The 26,744-nt window shown below is 38.3% G+C and overlaps 1 protein-coding gene across 1 annotated transcript in view; it reads left to right on the forward strand.

Moving 5' to 3' along the window:
* Nucleotides 1–26,744, forward strand: part of EXOC6 (exocyst complex component 6) — a 193,626-nt gene that overhangs the window by 134,638 nt on the left and 32,244 nt on the right. The window contains 2 exon segments of the mRNA XM_030568678.1: nucleotides 8,500–8,641; nucleotides 23,380–23,453. Of these exon segments, the coding sequence (XP_030424538.1) occupies nucleotides 8,500–8,641; nucleotides 23,380–23,453 (216 nt within the window).

The raw sequence follows: 26,744 nt of genomic DNA on the forward strand, positions 1-26,744 counted from the left end.
TCTAAGTATTGCTTGAATGAAATAGATTAATAAATTACTAATAGTCATGTGCTTTGTAGTTTGGATGTTAAATATACATGATGAAAATATTTTTAAGGAACCATTTAATTTTTATTTTAAATATTTTAATAAATGTATCATTAATACTTATTACAATTAAAACTTGCTAGAAGATCAACTCAGAAAATGTTACCTGTGGAATGTGTTACTTTGGGTTTTTTATTTTGACATACAGCTCATTCCCACTGAAAAAGACAAGCTTTATATTAAGTACCCTTATTTCAATTTAATCACTTTTTTGTGTATCTTTGCAAAATAATAATTCTTAATTTGTTTATATCTTTTTTCTTACATTTTCCAAGGAATTTTGACTTTCTTTGAATTTTAGAAAATTTATCAGATTATAGCAAAATATTTTTGTCTTCTGTAAGTGTTAAGAATATCAAGCTTTATATAGCAAATTAAGCCTTCCTAGATCTAGGTATTTTTCATTCATGCAGACTATGGCAAAATAATTTTAGTATTTAATAATTATCAAGGCTCATAAAATAAAAGTTTTCTGAAGAATTTTCTTCCCTTTTACTGATGCCAACATTTCTTTTGATGTTGACAGCACATTTTAATTTTTTGTTTTGATTGCCTTACTGGTTTCCTTCTCAGAATAACAACAATGACCATGCAGCTATGTCGGTAAGTAGATGCAAGATGAAGAAAAAGCATGTAAAATGAAAAACTATGAATTGCCTGCAGGCTTATTGCTTCAGTATTTAATCACTTAATAAATCTCCCCACCCACAAAACCCTTCCATTTGTTTGATCACTCACTGGGTACCTCGTTGTGTGGTTGCATGCGAGAGACGTGTTAATTACTAACATTGGTCTTTCGTATTTTGGGACAGAAGGAACCCTAAAAGCCTTGCAGAAACATGATAGGATGTGCATTGTATCACAAATGAGATAATTCAGAGGAGACTTTAAGACCTTTTGGAAGTGAGGTCAGGTGTCAAAATGCAGCTGTGGGATGTGCATACAGAATAAGGTTAAAATGGAGAAACAGTGGCACAGAATAAAGATCTGGTGAAAGTTCTATATCCCTTTTGGTGCACATGCTGGCTGGAGTTAAAGCAATGTCTGCACTCAAATGTTTTTGTGTAAAAAAAATGATTAATTGCATTTAGGGATTCATCCATGCCCTGATTATTTTCAGGTCATCAAGTTTTTTTTTAAAAAGCAGCTTACTTTGATCAACCACAGATTATTTCCATGATAATAAATAATGAAAATTGAGAAATTAATATTGAGTTTGTTAGCAATTTTTTCAGAACATGGAGTGGCAGAATTGCCTTTTTTTTTTTGTAATTTCACATGCATGTAGAATTTTGATTTATCATACCCAATTTGGTTTTATTTGATTGCATTATTCTCAGATTTTAAAAAATGAAAGATTTTGTAAGGCATTTATTGTGTATGATATTGAAGTAAATGTTAGAAACATTTATTTTTTAAAGTTAGTACATATTTTATGTCTTTATTTTTGTGGAGAAATATATTAGAAGTAGATTGAGATGTTGGTTATTTTGTTTTTGCTGAATCTACCAAAAGCTTTGCTACTAAGTAGCCAAAGAATTTCCAGAGTCCAGCTAACATAGGATATTTTTTTTATTGAATGTAAACATAGAGATGTTTAGAAACTGCGCTACTAGAATTTCAAAAATGATGTGCTTTTAGTAAAATAGAAACAAAAACATATATTAAGTTTAAAGTCAGAGTTTTGTGGGCTCAAAATTATTCCCTTTGAATGTTTTTTCCCTGTAGTTTTTGAAGGCCAGGATTCCTCCGTGTCTCCTTCAACAACAGTCCTTTCAGTGGTGAAATATTAAAAACTCCATCATAATGTGTATATGTATATTATAATTCACAGCTTTGTATCTGGAGTAGCCAAACAGTTGGATTATTTTTAATAACACATCACTCCTAGGACTGGCTGTCAAAGGCAAGTTGGAGGAGTCCTTATCTCCAAATTTGGGGTGAAGGAAAGAACTAAACTTTCAAAGTAATTTGGAGGGCAGGGGGATGCATAGACCTGAATAAGTGCTCCTTAAATTGTTGCTTCTTTTAACAAATGGAAAGGAATTTTTGTTGTATGTTTATGAAATTATATTATTTTCCGCCACTCTCTCTTACCTTTTTAACTCACATCTACTTAGGATTCTTTTCATTTTATTAGTTCCAATTTTTAGCATCCATCTAAAGTTTGCTATGAGTACTGTATTTTATGCATTTAAAACTAAAACATAATGGATTGCCGATACTCATTAAGCCCCTTTAATAACAGTAACCCATCAAACAATCCATCATGTTCCATCAACCTGCCTCCCCGCCCTCCAATGACTAAAAAAAAAAAAGTGGGCTCTGAAGAATGTTCAGAAAATAGACTCTGGTAGACCAAGGAGGGTTAGGACCAATTTCCAAAGCCAGGATCCCTCAGGAAAAATGCCCTATGAGTAGCATTATCTTTTCTTTACTGAGACAACTGAAGTTTGAGTAACTCTACTCAAAGCCACCACCTTGAACTCCACCCAAAAATATATTGGTGGGTAGTGTGGATTCTGGAACACTGGCAGTAATGTGTTTCCTCTGTGAAACATAATCTTAAATAAACAAGCAGCCATGTTCTGCTCTACCTTCAGTTTTCAAATGAGCTCAGTATATAGCCCCATGTGCAGTGCATTATAGTAATTTAATCTGCCATTGATAAAGGCATGCATAACTGTAGCAAGATCTGCTTCCAAAGGGCACTTCTTGAAAGTCATATTTGGAAAAATGCACTTTTGACCAAAGCTGCTACCTCAGTATCCAAGGTTAGTCCAGAATCTTAAAAGGACAAATACCTGCCCTTAATCAGGGGTGCTTAGATTAATTGATAATGCTTCCCCCACAGCACTCATGTTATTTCTGTCTTGTCCAGGTTGAGCCTTATCCAACCCGCAGTTCATATAGATAGTGGTTCATTGTACAGGGCATCATCAGCATGTTGAATGCACCATTGCCTTAGTCCCCTCACACACACACATTTAATTTAATCCTGTTAATGGATTGGTAATGGTTTATTTAGCAGAGGCCTCAGAACAGCTTCCTTAAGGATAGCCAACATGTTGCCTTCCACCCCTAAGGAAACATTAACTGTCTTCACCAACAAAGGTGATATAGCAAAGGAGTCTCCTCTAAGCTGAAGTGTCTGCCTCACTTCACTCCCCTACCATTAAGGTTTATTTGTATTAAATTAGTGCCTAGAAAACCCAACTAACAGGCCTTGTGCTAGGCAGTGGATGCACACATAATAAAAGAGAGCCCCTGCCCAGAAAAGCTTGCAATCTAAACAGAGAAGACCAGATAAAGCACAAGAATGAGGAAGTATAATTATCCTGGATGAAGGTGGATGCTGGTTCCATAGAAGATTAGCTTGTTCAGCAGAAAGTTGTCCTACATTCAAAGAATCCCATTTCCTTTTCCTGCACAGAAAACCACAGACAGACTTGTAACTGACATTGCATGGTGCAGAAAAGAAGTGTGTAGTCCACAGTGCTGGACTCTCGCTTCCTCTTTAATCTACATTCTAACACCCACCCTCTCTTTTAATGGCAAAAAAAGCAAACAATATTCAGTCAGCTCCAATTAACATAAAAACCAAAGGCCACATGTAAATGTTGAACTCTTTGGAATGGAAATACTCTCTTTCTTCAGTGAATCATCTAGCATACATTTAGGTGCTATAAATTTACTACATCATGATATGTGGCAGTAAGGGAGTGTGAGCCTCAACAGGTCACACAAACCAGCTGTGCCCTGGGCTGACTAATCCAGAGTCACAGAAGTGGTGTGATAAGGGCATCTTCTTCAGCTGCACATATGAGAGGTGTAGAGCAGGTAGAGAGTTCATGTAATGAGTTTCCTGTTCTGTTGAAAGAGCCAGCATGTCTCCCAACACCACCACTGACACCTTGCTGCTGGAGTTGGAGTAATCCTATGCGATTTGTAATGGATCAGGCTCAGATCTCTTAAGCAATGGTATGGAGGTGCATTGTCTTTTGGAGCTGTGCAGCCCTTGTGTGTCATGAAGCTCCTGCTGCCTCTGCTTTGCAGAAGCTACTAGGATTTGGCCGTATGAGTTTATTTTAATCTTCAGGTTCTTCTCACATAAATATCCTATATAAGCTTCGCTTTTGTGATTTATAATGGCACTATACCTATAAAAACATAGGTCCTCATCCTAAAAATCCATATATATGTAGTCTCATTAAGTCAATGGGATGGCTTCTGTGAATAAAAGATGCAGTCTTGGGCCCTTATTTGGAAAGTTCAGGATATATTACAGCTTAAGTTCTGAGATAAATTAATTTGAAAACAATAGTGGATAATACTTGTTTCACAAGGATAAATTGGATTTTTTTATCTAATAAATGGGCTATCAGATAGTTGAGGAGTTCTTTCAACAGTGATGCATGTATTTTGTTAGTACAAAGTTTAAGACCCTTTGCTGCTTTAGAGGAAACTGAGACTACTGAAAAAAGAATTACAAATTATTTCTCTATGTGAATCTGATGTTTATTTTGATCAACCCCTTGGGAAGGAGGAATTACGTAAATAGTAGTGAAATGATGTATTTTTAAAATTCTCCTACTGTTTTAAGAAATAAATTTTTCATCTGTTTATCAAAAGTTGGATTTGTTACTGTAATTGTTAAAACTAATAATTAATGTGACTGTTGAAGCATATGTATTTTAGTTTTCTTGCAGTTTCAGTAAGTTTAAAAATTACTTAATATCTTTTAATATAGTAAATTTTGAAGCTTAACTTTTTTAATTTAACAGACAAGTTTTCTTATTTTCTTTTTCATTGGGGATGGTAGTTTGTGTTGTTTTATTGTTCTTGTGATTGGCAGTGAAAGCCTTATTTCACAGCTTGCAGTGAGGAACTATTGGGTAAAGGGTGGTGGTGTTCCACAAGCTATAGTCAAAAGCTGTCAATCAGAAGCCCACATAGGCTACTTAGAGAATGGGTTTTCTTACTGACTTCTCCAAATGTCACCTCATGCTGTCTTTGATTGGCATTGCCTGGCAGGGAGGATGGATGAATCTGTCACCGGCTGGTTAATTGTGTTGCCGGTCTTAGTCTGACATCAGGTCTTTGACTCTTAAGTGGCTCAATACAAAACAAATTAGCAGATTGTAGTCATATTTCTCATTCTATATGCTTTGACTTTGTTGAATGCAGTCCATAAATCATATTGACTGACACCCTAGTGAATGACGAAAGCTGCTTTTGAGACAGCTAGCATGGATGTAGAAAGCAATACTGTGAAGGTGCCATGGAAGGATGCATATGGCTGACCCTTTGGGAATTTCCTAGGAGCCAAATGTCTCTTTACAACAATTGTCCTTAAGAGAAAAGCTTTTGGGTACTACAGAAAGGATTTAATATGTCAGCAGATTCTTTTTTACAAGCTCCTTTGAAATATAAGAAGTTTGTCTAAGGGTTTTCTCTTTTTACAAACTTGTATTTCAGTAAAGGGTTGGTAAAAGTAGTTGCCTTTTAAAAAATTTAACAGGTGTTTTTGTTTATAGAATAGGGTCCTTGTTTCCCGAAATTTGCATTGGAGGAGTAAAAGAATATGCTTAGTAGATAGCGGCAATTATAACTCGTGTGAAGATGAGATGGCAGTAGTTATTTCATAGAGGTCTGCAATAGTAGAATGCAATAAAACTGTTGAATTTATGCATGACATCAGATATGTTTATTTAATTTACTTGCTTGACAGAGTAACTTCAAAAACCACAAAACTTATAAATGCTAAATATTAAGAATGCTTTGAAATTAACTGAACTCGTTTTATTCTGCAGTAGTAGTACATTATGATAATATTCATGGACCCGTAAGTTTACGTTTAAAAACATCCATCTTGAAAAATATTGAAAATAGGGATGACAAATTGTTATGTGATATAAGTTGGAGTATAAATATAGTCAGACCTACTTTATCAGATATGAATTTGAAATAATGTTTCACATTTTCTAAAAAAATTACTTGAATTTTTATTTTATCCTCTTATGAATAAGTGTTATAACCCTGTGCATTTTGAATTTGGAAATACTGAACATTGCAAAGTAAATCTATAAGGGAGTTTAAATTAGTTTAGTAGAGTAATAACTCAGATTCTTGTGGTTTACAGATAAGTTTAATAGATTTAGCCTTACTTTTTTTTAACCTAGATTTACAAAAACCTAGTGATCTCACTGAATAGTTGTAAATTGTATATAGTAAACTCCCCCCTTATCACTCCTTGACTGTAACATGAGAACAATAAGCCTGTAGTTCAAGTGCATAGTTGGGAGTAATTTAAATGTTCGGATGTTCACATTTTGTCATTTAAAATAAGCATTAAATGCACATATATTGATACTTATTTTAAAAAGTCCAACATAATTATTTCATATCATGTATTTCTGTATTGTCACCATTATCTTGTGCTCCAGTGCTATTGATACATGCCAGTTTACAACAATTAAGTTCAGAAGCTTGATCAGAAAGGTAAAATGGAATCTTTTGTTTATAAGAATATGTGCTATGTGTGCATATAAAATAAACTTAATGTTAAATTTTTCTTGACAACCTATTAATCTGCTTGTACTGTTATTACATTATGATGGCAGCATAAATAGGACATGGAGCTGATTTGATGGAGCAGTACATTAAACTGAAATGCACTAGTTGTTCCATTAAATCAAAATGACATTTCCATTAAGTATCTCAAACCTACTACATTGTAATTAAATGAATTGTGGCCCATTGGTTATCCTCCTCCCCTTTTTTCCCCCCATTCATATTGATGTTGTTTTGCGTGGGGAATAGAGCTGCATGTCTCCCAATATAATTACCATTGGGTTTGGGAGACTTTTAAGCATGCTGTTCTTGCATTGTTTCTTACATTGCTTGTTGGCAGTTCGTCTGTTTCGGTCAAATATGTTATTTGCTCCTGCTTTACTTTTTTAAGGCTTTCAACTAAGAAATTGACATCTAATTTTAGATATGAAGCTCCTTACAGTTCAAGGTGCCCTAATGCTAAAGTTATATTAGCGAAAGTTGTTGGAAGTTCCAGTCTGACATCAGAACAGAGTGCATAATGTAATATCCATGAACAAAAGCAGGAAAAGTTCAAAGAAATTCCAAAGTGATACATTGTATTATGTATATATTCTTTTGATAAATTAAATTATAACAGTAAATTATGAAAGCAACGCAAAATATTTAGGGCCAGATTTTGCTCTCTGATATTCATAAGCATACAGGTCTCATTGAAATGAATGAGTTGTACTTGCATAACTAAGGGCAAAATCTGTCTCTTTGTCCTCTCGAAAATAGCCTTAATTATTTTTTGGCCTGTAATTATAATTATGGTAATAATTTAAAAGGTAAAGTTATTTGTATTGCACAAAATATACTAAATCATTTCTCCTCTATAAAAATATGGTATATGTTCAAAATAAATTATATCATGAACTGAGATAATTACATTAAAACACATTTATTTAAAGGTACATTAAACCAGAAGTTCAGTAAAGCATAAACATTACAATTTAACACAAAGATTTCTATGTTTTAAATATTGCAACATTGTGGGTAAAAGCTCTTGTGAGGTAGTCATAATGAATAATTGTTTTGAAATGTCATCTTTACAACTTTCATATTTGGTTTTAAATTAACATTTAATTAAATAGTTTAGCGTGTTCATAGCTAAATTGTGCTTTGTTTTATTAATCTCTTGCAATAGAAATAATTTCTTTTGAAGGATTCTGTAAAAATTGAAAAGAAAATGTAAATAACTGGATTTGTGATTAGAAATTATTTCTGTTTTGTACAGCAGAGGGCTGCTATTCATTTTGTAAGTAGTTGGTTTCCATGGACATTATTTGACCTATCAAATACTTTAAAAGTGTATAGATAGGCTTGAAGTTCAAAAGCAGCAAATTTTGGGGCTGGAAATCAAGTTTAATATTTCTGTAATAATGAGCTATTATGGTAAAATACCCAGGTAAAAGCAAATGTTTTGATTCTATAAAGGTATTTGTCTGTTTTATGGTGTTACACATACGCAATGTGTCAATTTACATTCCAGTTTTCATTGTGTTCAAAATGTCATCATAAGGTTAACAACATATTTCAGCAATGAATATTTTTCATGACACAATTCCAGTCTATACTCTTGAAAAATATTTGGATTTGTCTATGAGTCCAGAAAATTACCACTCGTGCTTAATACATATTTCGGTTGTGTTTAATCAAAACTGATAAAATTGCATCAAATAAATTTTCATTAATCATTCAGTGTCTAAGTGTATGTATTAAGAATTTGTGTGTGTATATAAAATAAAGTAATACAGGCCATTATCTGGTAGTATATAATTTGCTTGCTATCTTACAACTTGTTACCCTTTTTAACAGGGAAAAGTGGCCCAGACAGCTTGCATGTCAGCCTGCCAACATCTTTCAACATCCCTAATGCAGATGCTATTGGACAGTGAGTTAAAACAGATAAGCATGGGAGCTGTTCAGCAATTTAACTTAGATGTCATACAGTGTGAATGTAAGTAGAAAATTCTCAATGTTACAGTATTTGTATGTTTCATTATAACTGCCATGACACTAAAAAAAATTTCTTAATCTAAGCCAGGTAGTGATCCTCTTCTATAGCATACAAAATTTTTGTCTTTTGCTTATGCGTTTATTTCACCTATATTTTAAAGGGTGCTACCATTTTTGGTTATGTAGATAACTGTGAGAATAATTTTCCAAATGAAGTTAAATTACTTAAATGAAATTATTAATTTATGACATCTTAATTTTTTAAAGGGTATTAAATATTTAGGACCAAAAATGCTGACAGATGGTTTTAAATAAAGACCCTAATATCAAGGCACCTGGAAAGCTTTTTAATGAAACTAAGCATTGCTTAGATTGAATCGTCCTTCTATTGTGTCTTCTAGTAGCATAATAATAATTATGTAATACAAAGCTATAATCTACCATAAAATTACACACAAAACACTATGTTAAAAGTACATTAAGGTTTCATAGCCAGCCACTGAAAACTTAGGAAATGCCAGAATAGAGATTGCCTGTGCAACCTTAATTCAATCATCTTGTGAATCTGCATTATGATACAGTCTTTAATTATATGATCACATACTATTTTTTCCACAGGCCCTGCCTCATTCAATGCACAAGATGGATGGTGCTCAATTAATGAGCAGCTGTTAAATATTTTGTCTGAGTGTTCAATGTATGACCCCAAACCTTATTTACCATTGAAATCTTGCTGTAAATACAGAATAATAATTACCTCACATGCTTTCTATGGTGCTCATTACTATACTTAGCTGAGTGCTTCACAAACATTAATTAATCTTCACAACATCCTTATGTGATGAGTGGATATTATTCCATTTTACAGATAGGGAGCCGAGGCGTAGAAAGAGTAAGGTCAAAAGTCCCCACAAACTTGGGTGCCATCTTAGGTGTCCTTGGACTCCATGAGCCTGATCTTTCAGAGTACTTAGCTTTAGACAGCACTTTATATATTTAAGCATGTCTCACACTGACTTCATCTTGCAGCTGTGAGCACTCAGCAGTTCTGAAATCAGACCACAGGGTCTCAAGTTGGACTATTAAGAAATGAAAAAACATTCAATTAATTACCACCTGTGAAAAGGGCTGGTTTAAGTGACTAACCCAGCATCACACAGGAACTCTGTGTCAGAGGCAGGGATAGAATCCAGTTCTCCAGGTCAGCATTCAACTGCCTTAACCATGAGACCATTCCTTCTCTTCCTACAGTCCCCCTGCCTCATTCACTACACACTTTCAATTTCTGCAGTAAGGTGGGTGTCATACAGACAACAAACTAGATCCATCCTCTTTGCTAAATGAGGCAGGGAGCCTGTGGAAATCATGTAGTTAAAGACTGTACCTTAATGTATACATACAAGGGGACCAAATTAAGGCTTCACAGACAATCTTAATTCAGGCGTTTCTTAAGTTTTGAGTGCTTGATTTTGCAACCTTAATAATGTTCTTTTAATATAGTTTTTGTGTGTCATTTCTGAGGTTTGTAAAAAAAAAAAAAAAAAAGGCAAACTGAAAAAACAAATTCAAATATGTAGCATCATGTGACATCCACATGGGTCATCAGCAGGCTTAGAACCTTCAGCTTCACAGCTGAGCCCTCTGCCTTGTGTGCTAATGGAGTAACTGATAGCAATGGTAGGTTGTCTTTGTCTGTGGACCAGCTGTAGAGGAGGATAAAAAACACACTTTGACAGTGGGTTTAATAGATTTTTGCTAACAGATGAAGAATGCTGAGGCTCAGGAAACTAGGATTCCATTCCAAATTCTGGAGAAGAATGTGCTCTAGTGGGCACATGCTCTTCTGCCTGTTCCCCTAAACTTGATCCCTTCTGCCCTATCTTCAACAATGTCTTTGTCTCAGGCCTGGGTCTCTTCCCACCCAGGGCTCCTCATTTTTCCTTGCCTACCCACTGCCAGTCTCCATTCCTTAGCCTTCTCGTTCCAATCACAGTATCCTTGCCCAGCCAGTCCCAGTCTCCCCATCCAAGTTTTGTACCCTCAATCCTGTTTCTCTCATGGGCTCCCAGTCTCCTTGCCCAATCAGTTTCAGTGTCCCCACCTTCCCCACCTCTGTCTCCTTCCTCAATGTGTCCCAGTCCCCCACTCCTCCTTTCTCTTTCTCTCCTCCCCCTCTCAGTCCCAGTGTCACAGGCTCTGTGTTCCAGTCTAGTCTTTTCCTCTCCCATCATCCGGCTCTTGTCTCTTCTGCATTCAAGTCAGGCAGCTTCATTTCCTGGGGGAGGAAGCACAGGAGAAACAGTCTCCATGGTCTCAGTTCTGGTGTCAGCCTGTACCCCAGGCCCAGAGCAGTTGACAGCAGCAGTTGCAGGGTTGGAGCAATGTTCAGTTGCTCTCTAGGGATGTTGCCTGCCAACCTACTCAACACTAGGAGCTGTCAGGCAGCCGAAGAAGGAATCATTAGATATTTTGCTTGCTAATCTCTTAAGAAGTCTTTGCAGAGAACATGCAAACTGAATTTTTTTCAAAGGCTTATTACTTGGCTAAATTTGGGCAGACTTTCATAGGAACATCAAAATGCACATCTTGACACACACACCGCCCCTATGCCAAATTTTAAATACCTACCCCAAAGCCTAGGGGTACTAGAGCTTTACAAAGGAAAGGTCACCAAATTTTTTTTTAAATGTCAAAACCTATTTTCCCTCGCCTTGTTCTCAAAATGGCCGAACCATTTTGGTTAAAACTTTAAAAAAAAAAACAAATAATAATAATAATAAAAAATCAACTGGAGGTATTTCCAACTTGGAAAATCTAGCCCAAACAGTAAAAGTTTGGCAAAGTTTGTAAACTGAAAACAAGGTCTAATATGTATGTTAATAACAGCCGGTGCCACCAGCCCTGTCGATAATAAAAATGTAATGTATATGTTTTATGATTCAGAAGTTGGAGGCTATTTTATGATGTCTAGAGTGATATTTACTATGGCTGAAAAGGTTGCCAGGGGAACCATTACATATAGTAGACTGGAAGTTCCAACCATTCAGGAGAATACATTAGAATAAACAGAACTGTACTGTGATACATTTCATATTCCTGAGAGGAAGACCTTACTAGAAAGTGTTTTGTTATGTTCATTATTAGAGCCTTGTGTTGTTGTTTTTTTAAATTATGATTATTTGTTGATTTTTGGGGGAAGTTTATTTCATTTTATTATGGGAGGTGTGAGGGAATGAGAGGGAAGGGGGGCCCTGTGTGGAGGGTGGGTTCTGATCCTGTGGACTGGAAGGGCCTTGACTGGGGAGTTGGGGGAGAGGTGCGGAGAGAGGCTGCCTTGCATTCACCCCACAGCTGTGGCTCCTGTCCCATGGGACTGGACCCAGCTCCCCTCTCTGGTGTTTCCAGCCTAGCACCTGGGGTCACAGTGCTACTCAGGATTGGCCTGGCCACCTTGCGACCTGGCACACAAGATGTAGCACCACTCAGGTTTGGCCCATCCTCCTCTGTTATGACAGTTTCTAATCCCTATCCTGCAAAGGCAGGCAGGGAATAGGTGGGCAAGGACAGAGGGTGGGCAGAGCCTTTGTCAGCCCCCAAACTCCCACCAGTCTTCACAGCTGAGCTGGTGCAGAGGAGGTAATCTGGTCCATCTACAGAACTGGCACAAATTACTCCCATTTGCTTCTCTTCTCCTCCCTTCTCTCAAGCAAGGGGGAACCAGGGATCAGATTGTGTCTCTGGCACAATAATGAATATGAAAAGTGTTAGGCAACCTTAACTACAACCCAAGCATTGCTAACGCTCTATCTATAATTCTTATACAATTAATACATATATTTCTATGTATAAATATGTTAGAGTTTTATTTAATTCTTGAAAAAATTCTTCCCCTCCATCCCTTCCTGAGATAGTTAGGTTATTCCTTTCCTGGCAGAATCTTGAGGATATGCTGTTTTACAGCCGGATATTTATGTGATTTATCACTATAAGACTCAGCATGTATGTGTAAAGTGATTACTTGACCATGTGTACCACATAACTTCCCACTCCCTTCCTTCCTAAAAGTTGTGCCCTGAATATAAAGACAGATTTAGTAGGAACTCCAGAGCCACTGCCATATTGCTCATTGCTCAAATGCCATGGGGTTGGCTGAAGAAGTGATGTAGTGTTACTTTTTCTCTTAGATACTTGCACAACATAATGACCTGTTCATTGCTTGAGACCCAAAATCAATCCTGAATGTGGGTTTTCTGCCCTCTGTTAGGTTGAGAGGTAATGCTTTTCCTTTTCCAACTTTTACTCAGGATAATTAACTTACATTTTCTCTATTACTAGAAATGAAATTAAATCAATTGAAAGAATCTTCCGTGTCCATGGTTTTATTAGCCTTTTTCTTAGATTTCATTATATGTTTCAAAGAGACTTTTATAGTCCACCTCCTGAATATTATCCCAGCAGCAGCCCCTCCCTACCTCAGACCATACAGGGAGAGTGTGCCACATATGTCACAGAGAAGCAGGGCCGGCTCCAGGCCCCAGCGCGCCAAGCGCGTGCTTGGGGCAGCATCCCGCAGGGGGTGCTCTGCCGGTTGCTGGGAGGGTGGCAGGCGGCTCCTGTGCTCCTCCCGCAGGCGTGCCTGCGGAGGGTCCGCTGGTCCTGTGGCTCAATGGAGCTTTCGCAGGCATGCCTGCGGGAAGGTCCACCGGAGCCCCGGGACCCAGCGAGCGGCAGAGTGGCCCGCCGTGGTGTGCCGCCTTGCTTGGGGCGGCGAAATGGCTAGAGCTGGCCCTGCAGAGAAGGCAGAGTTCCAGTAAACTGCTATAATCTTATCAGCTTTCTAGTGAGGAATGCTCTAAGCGACTTCTCAGTCACATAGAATTTTATTGTTTTACTTTTTCCTAACCAACTGAAGGATTTTGTTTTTCATCAGGACTGTGTCTCTACAAGTTCTAGCCTGTTTGCTATCGTCCTGCTCAAAAACATGAGGTCTAGAATGTTTTTATAGTGAGAAATCTGATTTTTAATTTTCCCCTATCTTAAAATGAACCAACAGGATGATGTTCTAAGTTTCCCCCAAAATTAATTTAGCATATAGCAGAGACTAAGCATGGAAAATTTCAGAACAAAATGTGAATGTTTCTGAAAGTTGTGTGAGAGAGGGACAAAGTGAGCGACTGGGGAAGTAATAATTTTATGGAAACTGTTCTCATGCTTAACTATAATGGGACAACCCCAGTGGCCTTGTAGCATTTTTTTATATATATAATGTTGGTAATATTTTGACTCTTCCTGCACTGTTTTAATGTAAAGTATAACAATTTCTCTGCAAATATATTTGATCAAATATATTTCCTTTGAAGTGTTTAGCTACAGCTAAAAAGAGTTTATGTAGTTTGCTGAATAAGTATGTTACAAAAAATACCATCTTATAATGTGCAGAATAAGGGATAGGCACCAAAGTCTGCCCAGAGATTGCTTTGTTGTTGGAGATTCATTCATAAGGTCTGTCACAGTCACATTCCAGGCATCACTGTGCTGGCTGTGATTTATGTCTGCTCATCGCCCTCATCCAGCTTTATTCTTTGACATTTTTTGATTAATGGCTTATGACAGTGACATTTCCATTAGCACTCGGGATGTGCAAATAATTCACAAATGGCAGGTAGCTTCCTACTATATTTGATAAATGGATTTGATGTTTTACTGACCCAGAAGTGGAGGGTATATCAGATGCATTCTGAATTTGACAGTTTTCAGGTGTTATGCAGAAAGTTCAGTGCTTCTAAATAGCCATTATAATTATTTTAAGCCTTAGCAACATTCCGGTATCTAGGCATTTGTTCGGATTTAATGATACTTTTTTTTATTCTTTCAGGTTTAAAAGTAGTATATTATATAAATAGGAGATGGAAATAACAGTGGCAAAAATTTGGTTTCCTTAAAAAAATTGTTAATGAATTTAGTGTTTGAAGAAGATTCTGTATTAACCTCCCTTGAGACTGAAGTTTCGTTAGTCATAAACGGAGGGACAAATTCTTTGAATACGTCAACTGGAATAATTAATGAATCAAAAGCACACCCAACGCTTTCCCCAAATACTTAAAAGGTCAAAACTCCATCTTTTTAAGAGCCAAGAATCCAATTGGCAAATGCAGTTAATTCTTGTTTCATAACAAGTCATAAAACTGTTACAGGGACTAGTAGTTATTGTGGGAATGGGAGGAAGAGCTCTTATGGCATGCGCTGAGGTTTCACAATCCTACATTGCATTTTGAGGATCCATATGATTTACATTTTAAAGAGGCAGATCAGCAGGGCTCAGCAGCGAGGCCTACTTGCTCCTGATTGCCAGAGAACAGAAGGAGCAGACTACCTTGCTGCTTCAAGATGAACTTCCTCTGAGTCTAAAAGAGGAAAATTATGTTGCCAGGCCTGCCCATTTCCAAGGAGACAAGAAAAGAAAGAAGAATGTTAGAGAAAGCATATTGTGACTGCTCGGCTCCAGGAGAAATTTTTTGGGGAGGTTGGGGGTTGGGGAACTAATCAACCCTTTCCCAACTTTTAAAAGTTCTGGATTTGATTCACAGGATGGGTGGAGGTTTTTCAGGTGTTCGTACTTGGAACTGCAGAGTAGTATTTGATTCCCTATATATCATACTGTGTCTTTTATATCTGTGGTAATCTGCAGCTAGTATGATGAGACAACTTCCGGGTTTCCCCAGTTTTTTTTTTCTGATTATCGTTATAAGAGGGGTCACTGAGGCCTATTGCAGAAAAGCCACAGAGAAATCCTCCTGCTTGTGCCAGAATACGAATACCCTGGAGGAAATGGGGTATTTTCAGTCACCTCCCAAAAATAAAACTCACAAGCTGTAGCAGGGGCAGGCTGTTTGGGTCTTTCCCTGCAGTGCAGTGGTACGAGTAGCAGGAGGTTTGTTTGGGGAAGGGAGATTGCTAGAAGAGACTGAGCACTGGTTCTAGTGGAGAATCGCAAGAACACATAAAAAGCTTCAGGAAAGCATTCAAACTTTTGGATTTTCTGACTTACAAACACGTTAGATGTGTGCCCACCACTAATAATATATAATCAGATGTATATGTATTTAATGTTCTAAAACGACTGTCATTGCTAACATTATTTGGTAATTTATACTGTTAAATATAAGTAGAATGTTTCTGATCTAAGGTGACAGGAACTAAATTGCTTTTTTGAAATTAAAAATATACGTGAACGTATGTTTAGATCCACAGCATTTGAAACCATTTAAATATATTTATTAAATAGAATAAGACCTGCAGCAAAAGACCTGTTTGTGGGAAAACTTACACTGTCACTGTCTGTCAAAATATCTATTTAAATTTGGGCTTATGCTTGGCATAATTGTAGAAATCAGGGTCTGTGGTTGTTAAGGGGATATAAAGTTTTTAATTTAACACATCATTCCATTCTGGATATATTGACATTAGCATTTTTTAATTAAATTGTCCCTGATTTAGAAATATTAATAACTAGAGAGTTACCAAAGAGTTTTTGCTATATCCTTATTTTTAAAAGTAAAGAGCTAAATCCTGATGAAGGATTAAATGTAAGTAAGAGGCACACAAGACTTAGCAGGCCTCCTAACCCACCTGTGCATCAGCCTGGCTGACTCTTAGGGCAGTTAGGCTTGTGTCTATGGCTACACCTGGCGCTTTACAGCGCTGCAACTTTTGCGCTCAGAAGTGTGAAAAAAAACACACGCCCCTGAGCACTGCAAGATACAGTGCTGTAAAGCCCTCGTGTAAACAGTGTAACAAGCTACCCCGTAGAGGATGTGGAGTATGCGCAGCACTAGGAGAGCTCTCTCCCAGCCTGGCGCTGTGACCACACTCGAAACTTCGCTTGAAGTGCCAAGTGTAGCCATACCCTAAGAGAGATGGAAGGGATTTGCACGCAGTCCATAAAAGGACATAGAATTGCTGCAACTGCTTGGGAGATAAGGGGATTAATGCGAATCAGCTCCTGCTGCCCATATCCCATCCAAGCACTCTCTCATAGCTTTCCTCTTTCTTCCTCTTTCACCATATTGTGCCTGGATAGGGTTGCAGCAGCTTTAGGGGGAAGATTATTTGGACCCTATTTTGCTTTATTTAGCCCATTGCAGGGGCCTACATACAGTAAGTAAGAGGTTGAGGAGCCAAAGCCTGTTGTTTCTTTGCCGGAAATCGTCTCCTGCTCGATAACCTACTCAGTCTGCTGGCTGAACTCCCCTCTCCTGGGAAGTCATGTTGGCGCTAACTCACCTGAGGTAATCCTTCATGGCATTTGGGGAAGAGAGGGACGTCCACGCGTTCAGTGGGCAGAGTTGCGTGGTGACTTTTAAGTGCTAGTGACAGCCACAGGGAAGGTCCCCTCAGGTATGCTGAGCAGCTGGAAAGTCCAACAGTGCTGCAAAGTCTAAAGGCTCTTTGATGCTGAAATGATTTTTAGGTCAGGATTTGGCCTTAAATCTCATGTTCTGGGGTTAAAAATTAATTTACATCTTTGCTGTCTTGAGTTAGAATCCAAGAAGCAATGCTGTGAAGGTGAAGAAACAGCTGTGTTCAGTGAACTTATGACCTTAAGCATGTACCCAAATTTAAGTTTCTGTCACTTATGTGCAAACTGTTCATTTATGCTCTCAAAGTAAATGTTGAATTTCCAGTCCTGTATACTGAGCAAGTCACAGACAAGAAGTGATGCTTGCATATGCTTAGGGATCCTTAATAGATATAAAATAAACAGTCAACCCTGTCATAAAATAAACAGTAGACTCTGGCATTTTGTTAAATATAGAACTACAGAGAAGCTCAGTATTATCACTGTTTATGGTAACAGATAACCTAAATTTCGGCATAGCAGAGATGTTTTTTGTCTTAAGATATAAATTAGAATAATTGTTTGTGTACTTATTGGCTGAGTTTGTAAGGCCTTACAGCTTAACTCGATGGCATTTCTGTGTTTGGATGTAACACAATAATATTTGAATGCCACATCCAATCAATTCCAAAATTTCAGGAAGCATTGCAGGCATCAATGAGCAGAACCCTATTGATTTGTGGGAAAACTGAAAACCAGAAGGGGAGAAGTGGGGAACACACATAGTGCTGGCCATCTGTTTAGCACAGCCACAGCTTCAAGCACCTCTGCAATTGTCTGTAGATCAAAGAACTGGTTAATGACACCAATTAATACTTTCCAGCATACCAATACCCCTATTTCATCTCTGCCCATTCTCCTAATGGGAGAGGGAGGATGGGGAAACCTGGCATGGAGGATGGGGGGAATTGGGGCATACACACAGCCCCTGGCATGAGAGAGAATGTGGGACCCTAGTAAGAGATGGAATGGGGGAATAAGGGGAAGAGAGGAGGGAAGGAGGCAATAAGAAGTATGGGAGGAAAGGAGAGTGCACAGATTCCCTGGCAGGGGGATTCAGGAGCCCTACTATGGAGGGAAAGGGGGGGTATGGAGGAAGAGGGAAATGGGTGCACCCAGAGTCCCCTGGCATGGAGGCACGCAGACCCGCTGACAGCGGGGAGAATGGGGGACCCTGGTATGAGGGGAAAAAAGGGTGAAGTGGGGCACACACAGCTCTTCTCACATGTGGCACGGGGGGAGAATAGGGGAATGGTGTCAGGGGAAGAGGAATGGAAGACACAGAGCCCAGGTATGAGGTGGGAGAGCAGGGGAATGTTGCAGGGATTCCCTGAAATAGAGTGGGGATGGGACGGTGTCATAGAGAGAATTTGTTGGGAGGAATGAAGGAATTCAAAGAGACCCGGATTGTACACCGAGGTTGGCCTATAAAATCTAAAAGGTTTGCGACTCCCTAGGATTTATTATTTAAATGCACACCCATATGTTATACAGAAAAATTAGTTAAAAGAACAAAACTTTCACACCAGAAAATACCAGAATTGAAGCTGTCTGCACAATCTTAAAACTTGGCCCTCTTTTGCATACATTTTACCATCCATCTTTTAATTACATAGTTGCAAATTATTTCTTCTCTGCTCCCAAGCTTCATTAAGTGCATGGGCTGGATGTTGAATGATTCAAGGTTGTGTAGTGAATGCACTCAGTTAGCTTGTGTATATACAGACACACTCAAAGATCCTAGTCCACATACACACAGAAAATGGAATTTCACTCTATTTACATATTTGTGTTAAACAGTTCCATTAGTATGCTGGGAGACCTGTGAACAGAAACAGTGTGCGTCAACTAAATACTGTACATTTTCTAATGACGTGGTCAAACCAACGAAGATTTTTACCATATATGCAACTTAATTACCTATCAAATTTCAAGTTTCTCGACCAAGCTCTTGAGAACTTTTTAATGGCAAATCTTTGCAATTTTCACTCTGTCCATCCTATACAAAATGGCTCAATCAGTTTTGTTCAGAGTAAAAAGAAAATTCACTCTCAGTCTGAGAACAAATATAGAGGATTTTTTTCCTGACAGATAAAAGTAAGGCAACGTTTTATCAGTATCTAGAAAGGACCCTCCAGAATCGATACACTGACAGCCTTAACTCTAGATGTTACTTTTGGTCCTCTTAAAAATTCTGCAGTATAAAATACCTGTGTGTCAACTTTCATTTGACTTTCAAAATTTTCTAGCTAACCTCTTTTCAAACCTACATTTTACTCATCCAGGGAGGCAATATGGATAGGGCCCTGGACTCGAGAGTCAGGAGACCTAGGTTCTGTTTTCAGTTCTGCCACTGACCTACTGTGTTCTTCAGTTTCCCCTCCATAAAATTAAGACAGTGGTACCTACCTTCTTTTATAAAATGCTCTGACATCTGCAGATGAAAAATGCTGTATTAAAAAAGTTTCAGATCTGTTGTATAGCAAGGCAAATATAATCACTCTCTTCATTCTTGAAAACAGCTAAACCATTTGTGTTCCAACTGTTCATCTTTTTAAAAAGTCACTCCCATTCTTAGAACAAACTTGCTAAATGTCAGCCAGGAAGGTAAAAAACAGAAAGTGACCCATTAGAATTGAAACACTTCTGCAGACTTAGAGTATATGCACCACTAATAATTAAATAAAAATAACCTAGTGTTCCATATGAGCACTACCTACTACTGTATTTAAGACAGCAAAGACCAATTTTTCTGAATGTAAGAACCTACTCTAGAGTAAGGAGAATAGACTTGCAAAAAGTAACAGATTTTAAAAAGCATGCCCGGATATGATTTGTTAACACTATGCTTCTTTGATCCTCTCTAGTACAGGAACGCCTCACTTAACATTGTAGTTATGTTCCTGGAAAATGCGACTTTAAGAGAAATGATGTTAAGCGAATCCAGTTTCCCCATAAGAATTAATGTAAATGAGGGGTGAGGTTCCAGGGAAACTTTTTTCACCAGACAAAAGACCAAAACACACACACACACACTCTCTCTCTCTCTCTCTCTCTCTCTCTCTCTCTCTCTCTCTCTCTCTCTCTCTCTCTCTCTCTCTCTCTCTCTCTCTCTCTCTCTCTCTCTAAGTTTAAAAACAATTTAATACTGGTACACAGTGATGATGATTGTGAAGCTTCGTTGAGATGGAGGAGTCAGAGGGTGGGATATTTCCCAGGGAATGCCTTACTGTTAAATGAACTAGCAATTGACTGAGCCCTCAAGGGTTAACTCTCACAACACTCTACAAGGCAGCAGGAAATGAAGGAGGGCAGACACACACATACACCCTGTGTGAGAGAGAGAAAAATGCGCATTTCCCCTTTAAGTAGCTGACCCCAGGCTTAAGTACACTGCCTTTTTAATTCAATCAGCAGCTACTGCCTAGAAGCTCCCTCCCTCTATAGTGGTCCCCCCTGCTCTATGGAAGATGGAGTACATGGGGTACAGGGGGAGGGGGAGACACCCTGACATTAGCTCCCCTTTCCCCCCCCCCCCCGTACAGCAAGCAGGAGTCTCTGGGAGCAGCTCCAAGGCAGAGGGCAGGAGCAGCACATGGCAGTGGGGGGAGAGACAGCTGCTGCACAGGGAACTTAGGTGAGTGGGGAGCTGATGGAGGGCTGCTGGTCCATCTTGGTTCCAATCACCCACCAGCTAGCTGCAACGGGCTGCTCTTCCTGCAAGCAGTGGACAAAACAGGCGGCTGCAAACGAAGTTAGAAGGGAGCAATTCACAAGTTTAAACGAGCATGTTCCCTAGTTGATTAGCAACTTAACATCGAAACAACATTAACCGGGAGGACTTTAAGTGAGGAGTTCCTGTACAGCAGTGGTACATAGCAAAAGGTTGACATTTGGTGGGAAGGTAATCTCCAGGTTGTAAATGTGCCTTTGGTAATGAGATAGAAACTGGGTGTGAATGTCAAAGTTATATGGCTTTCTAAAATATACTTTGTGCATACACACTGAATTTGTAATATGACCTTTTATTGGCCTGCCATCATTCTGTGGATTCAGTGCATGTATAAATAGCTAGTAAAGTTCAGAGACAGTGCTGGGAAGGTGTGTGGGGAAGACTTCTGCCTCCTGCTATACAATAAGTGTGGGTGTAAATGTCTTTTTTCATACTGGGTAGAAAGGTGCGTATGGAATGAGGCAAGGGCTTTTGCCTCTGATGACTGGTCATATTGAGCAATACAGAGCATTCCACTGACATCTAGCGAATAGTTGAATACGATGAAAGAAATTCTTCATTTTTCTATTTTAAGAACATATGAATTTCCATATGTGAAAGCTGAATTACAAGAATGTTAAGATAAAAAGGCACTTAGAAGTCAGGAAATGGCAGTGTTAGGGAATGCAGAAACATGTACGTAGGCAGCATTGAGGCAGTCCTTGCCCCCAAAGAGCTTAAATAAAGACATGATGCAGCAAGTGAATGTAACAAAAATAGAAGGATGAAGGAAGTAGTAAGATCTTGTGGTCCAATATTGCAGTGTGCACAACTTTTTGGCTCTGAATCATTTAATGTGTCAAACCCATAGCCTATGCTCTCCCTTAACATTCCTGCTCCCACAAAGTGTCCGTTTGTTGTCTACCTGTTATTTGCTTGGTTGGTTTTCACCCCTGTATACAGTGGACTATTCCCAATTTCCAATCTACTTAGTATCATTAATTCTGTTTTTTTAAATATAAATCATCCCCACAGCTCCTGCAGCTGATGGGTCCCCTCCTCTTTGGGCACTTATCCTAACTGGGACTGGAAGGACACCATGCACCAATGGTTTTCCCACTCTGTTGCTGTCCAGAGGGGCTAGGTTGGGTCCCTGCAGCTGTCAGGTGCTAAAAATTCTATTGATTGTATATGAAGTGTATGTTCCGATGTCCCTATGGTCTAGGTTTGGGACAGTGCCACCAGGATCTTAAGCATTCAGTTATTCCCCTTTCCAGTACTTCCTGCATCCAAAAGTCAGTCTCACCATCCCACAAACAGTACAGAGTGTCTGGAACTGGTGATTCATTGGGGCACCTGGCCTTTTTCCCCTTCCTGCCATGCAACTGTTTGGGGTGCGTGAGATGTGCTGCTGGTGTCGTGCCCCCAAAGTCCTAGTTCCACAAAGGGACAAACAGGGATCAACTTGCCCCTGGTGGCAGTGGGTGCTGCTGCTGCATCCAGGAGCCACCTTAAAATGGCCATTCCTGCTGGAAATTCTGTGGAAAGCTTCAGCCCATGTCATACTCCTGAGAGGAAGGAAAGGAACTGCTGGGACATTGCGCCCAAAAAGCTCCACAAAGGAGTGCAAAGGAAGGAGAAGAAGTGGGTCTGCCTAGCACTGTGGTGCACTGCTGGCAGTGGCTGTTGCTTTCTCCTTCCTGAAGGATTCATCATCTTCCACAAGACAATTTTTATTAGATTAGACCATCCACTCTGCCTTTTTCCTGATTGTGGGTTCATTTGTGTTGCATCTTATTGTTTTTTTAATTAATTTTCAAGTTCCTTGTAACTTTTATTTTACAAAGACAAAATCTTCAATAAGCTGCGCCCTTTTCCTCCTTTCTTTCCTAAGTCACGAGCTTTATTTTAAACTGCCATAAAAATAAGTTGTTAAAAATAAATCAGTTTGATTTTTAAAACACTTTAACAGCAAATATCAATGGTCATACATCTTACTGAAATAATGCAGCTAGTTTTTAATGTGTGTTTTTATTTGTTTGTTTTTTTGCGTTTTGAACATACTTCAGCCTTCCAATTTGACAACCTACTTTGGGCTTTTTAAAGAGCAAAATTCCATTATCAAAAAACTTTTTAAAAGACATGAGCAGACATTCCACCTCTGTTCTGATTATGCTGCTTAGAACTTTCAACCTGTTGTCTGCACATTAAGCTAACTCCCACCTAAGTGTCTGCCTTTTATTGCTGTTTGACTAGAGCTGGGATTTTTATAGAGCAGATGCTATGACAAAAGCAGATGTTTAAAAATACGTTGACGGCCATGGAATTGTTATAGTTTCAAAATACTTTTGTAATCATTCACCTCAGGACAAAAGTGTGAAGTCTGCCGCTCACATGATTGGAGTATTATTACTGGTTTTGAACTTTATGTAGGATAAATGTATCATAGTTAAGCTTATAAGAGTTTAAAATGATGGAGAACGTGAATTAATTGGTATAATCTTTGATTTCTATCAAAATAGTTAATGTCTACCGCTTTGTAGTACCCCACATTTGTAATGAAAAGAAGTTGCTGTTAGTTAATTTTTTTTAATTCTGCCTCCTTAATATTTCTAAACTTTGCTTACAGTGTTTGCCAGTTCTGAGCCTGTGCCAGGATTCCACGGGGACACCCTGCAGTTAGCGTTCATCGACCTCAGACAAGTAAGACATTAGTTGTTTTTTGTATCTCATTAATTTCCCCCTTTTGATTAGTGCCAAAGTTGTTACAATTCAATGATCTCTCATATTTTTAGACGTCTCAGTGTAACCACTGTTGAAAAACAGCAATTATTTTAAATGGTATTCATGGGACTCTTCCCTATGAGTATTAAACTGTTTCCCAGCATGATGTTAGGGGGCACTGTGCTACCAGTGGTTTTTATCTCATTTTATCTTGTGGATAAAATGTTAAATTGAGGTCCTCACAACTTGTCAAGATCCCATGTCACTTTTTATGCAAGAGTATACATGTCGGTGTGCTGGCCTGATTCCATTTCAGGCAATTACCTTCTGCCTACTGAATTACATCCTGCATTTTCAATTCGACATAGTATTGTTCCCTACTGCCTGTCCTAAACTGTTATGTAGAATTGTTTTACCCTGATAAACTGCTGCCACATTCCACCCTAGTGATGACTGATTTCTAATGCTATGTCCATTTTAATTTTAAATGTCTTCAGTGATGGGCTCCAAACTCCTCCCTTGGGAAAACTGTTCCACAGATCTCACCATAAGGAAAATTTTCCAGACTGAATCTTACTTATCTTTGTTTCAGCTCATTACTTCTATTTCTTGTTCTTGTTAGATTCTTATACTGTGTCCATCACTAACAATTCATCTTCCTCAGTTTTTTTACTGGACATTTTTTAAAAAAAAGAATTTATCATATTTTTTTTGTTTTGTTTCACAAATATAAAAGTGTTACCTGAATTGTGAAATGAATAGTTAACCAAATAAAGATGGGATTGACTTAAACACTCCAAAGCCTTTTACAACATTATTCAGCAATGTTGCCACTTGACAAAAGTCATCTAGAAAAAAGGGGTAATCTAAGAAGGATTCCATGCCAGATTATCTGTATATTCACAGTGTTTTCATTTCTGCATAGCTTTCTCACAGCAATCCAAATCTTCTCAAAAAATGAAAATCCTGTTGTAAAATATTTTGCAGATAGTCTTCCTCTCTCATGCTAATGAGCAAAAAACTAGGGGTGGGAGAGAGCAGCTTTTCAGTGATAAAATGAAAAGGTATAGGGTCAGATTCGAAGATCAGTTTCACAGGTTTAATGATACCTTTGTAATCAATGAAGTTACAATGGTGTAAATCTGGAATAAGTGAGCAGAGGATCAGGCCCATAGCCTGTGTTAAAGCTATCCAATAGAAATGTGATGTCTGTGGATAAGAGAAATGAAAGAAGACTTTCAGAAACTGCAGTTTCATGTGTGGAAGTATAGTTCTCCTTTTGGTATTCTACATCAGAGGTCCTGAGTTGACAAGTAGACTTTATCCTTTGCATTTTTATATCCTCCCTTATTACTAGTGTTATAGGTGATTAAATGCCTTCTACTTTGTACTACAGTAAATAGTTTAGTTGAAGGAAAGAAAGGTTTAAAGATTGATTTCATTGTGGCACATTTTCTTTGCAACTTTCATTATCCTAAATGCTATAAGTCCTTGAAGCGCCTACATTTCTTTCAAGGAAAAAGTAATTTCCAGCAGTGCAGGAGCATGGGGCAAGTATGTGTGCATTTACTATAGGAAATAAATAATATTTTTGTATGTTTAAGTACCAGTTGTTGAATATGCTAGATAAATACTTATGGTACTGCTTATACATAATTATTTAAATTGCGCTCGCATTAGCAGCGTGTGTCTAGAATTCTTTTTATGCTGTATAATACTTCACAGAGTGTCTTTTTCAGATACTGGGAATCTGCTAAATTTCAGATATGTTATAAACTGCACAAATTTAGGCAATTAGCTTGTTACTGAGCATCTAGCTGTAGAATAGTTATATAGAATGTTTTGTCTATTTTTTCTTTTATATTTCTTGTGTGTCTCATGAGAAACTCACAGGGATGCAAGTATTCATAAAGAGCGACAGTTACCTTTTAATAAGGATTTAACACTGTTTTCCCTCTCTTCCTTTTTTGTCATCCATTTCTCTCTTAATAGGGTAGATGACAGTTTTTCAAGAAAACTTAGAAAGGCAACATAGCCTTTTTCAGAAACTTCTTATGAAAGGTCATGCTTCTGTTTTTTAGTTTGAATTTGATACTTCATGAATTGTGGGATATGAAAGATAAGGAAGTAGGTCCACTGGTCAGGTTTTACCTGCCCACCCGGACTGTGCCCTGAGGTCAAACTCCTGATATTTGCTGTTCAGTACAGAGGACTTGATGACAGGTAGGGGCTGATACAAGGGGGAAAGCTTGAACTATATCAAAGCTAAAAGGCAGGAGAATTGAGACTCAGTGAGAGACTGTAGCTAAAAGATGGATCAGCAGGATTGCCCTCTTTATAAAAAGTAGCTGACCTGTGATGGAAAAGACTTTATCATCCTGCCAATCACATGCTTGCTAATGGAAGCCAGTTATTTCACAACACAGCTTATTCCCTCTGTGTCGTATCAGGACAATGTATAAGATTAACAAGGATCGTAGTATTGGAACACTCTGCCACAAGAAATAAATCTAATTTGTAAGGAACCAGCTTTGGAAGATCCAGGAGGATAACTAAGCTTTCATGGTTACTATGGGGTGCAAGGAGCAGACTGGGCAGGTTGCTGTTTCTAAAGAATACACTGAAAGTGCTTTCCTCTTAGCAGCTCCTGATCCGCTCTCTCTCCCTTCCAGTAATAGCTCTGAACGGTCAGGTCCCAGTCCTCACATTGCAAGCCCAGTTCCCCACATCCTCTCACAGCTCTAGGAGAAAAGCTGTCAAGAAGAGTTGCACCTACAGCAGCAGCAGCTTTCTGCAATCAGGTCCCATTCTTCCTCTTGATTGAGGTGCTCTCATTGTCTTACCATGACCTTATACACCTCCACCAAAAAAATAACAACTTTGCTCCTTCAGGACCATGTTTTTTCCACTAGCAAACTTACAGAAACTCAACTCTGCTCAGATTCTCATACCATTTCTATCGCAATGGTATCTGAGCAACTTCCAGCAGTGCATTAAGTGACTAGTGTGTGTTGAACATGGTTCTATCATTTTCCTTTTCTGCCTTCCTATCTCAAGGGAAAAAGTTTGTGTGTGGATTTTCTTCTAATTTTTTTTTTTTTTTACTTTTTTATGCTGTGCCTTGTGTGTTTATTAGTGAAGGTATGGCAAAAAAAAATGCCCTGAACTTGGAATGGTAAGTGATGAGGTTTGTAGTGGTCTTAGGGGTTACCTACACTTGGATTTTTAATTTTTTTATTTAATACCATTGCAGAATATTTGTATAGTCAT

This window comes from Gopherus evgoodei, chromosome 7, assembly GCF_007399415.2.
Source record: "Gopherus evgoodei ecotype Sinaloan lineage chromosome 7, rGopEvg1_v1.p, whole genome shotgun sequence".
Classification (NCBI taxonomy): domain Eukaryota; kingdom Metazoa; phylum Chordata; order Testudines; family Testudinidae; genus Gopherus; species Gopherus evgoodei.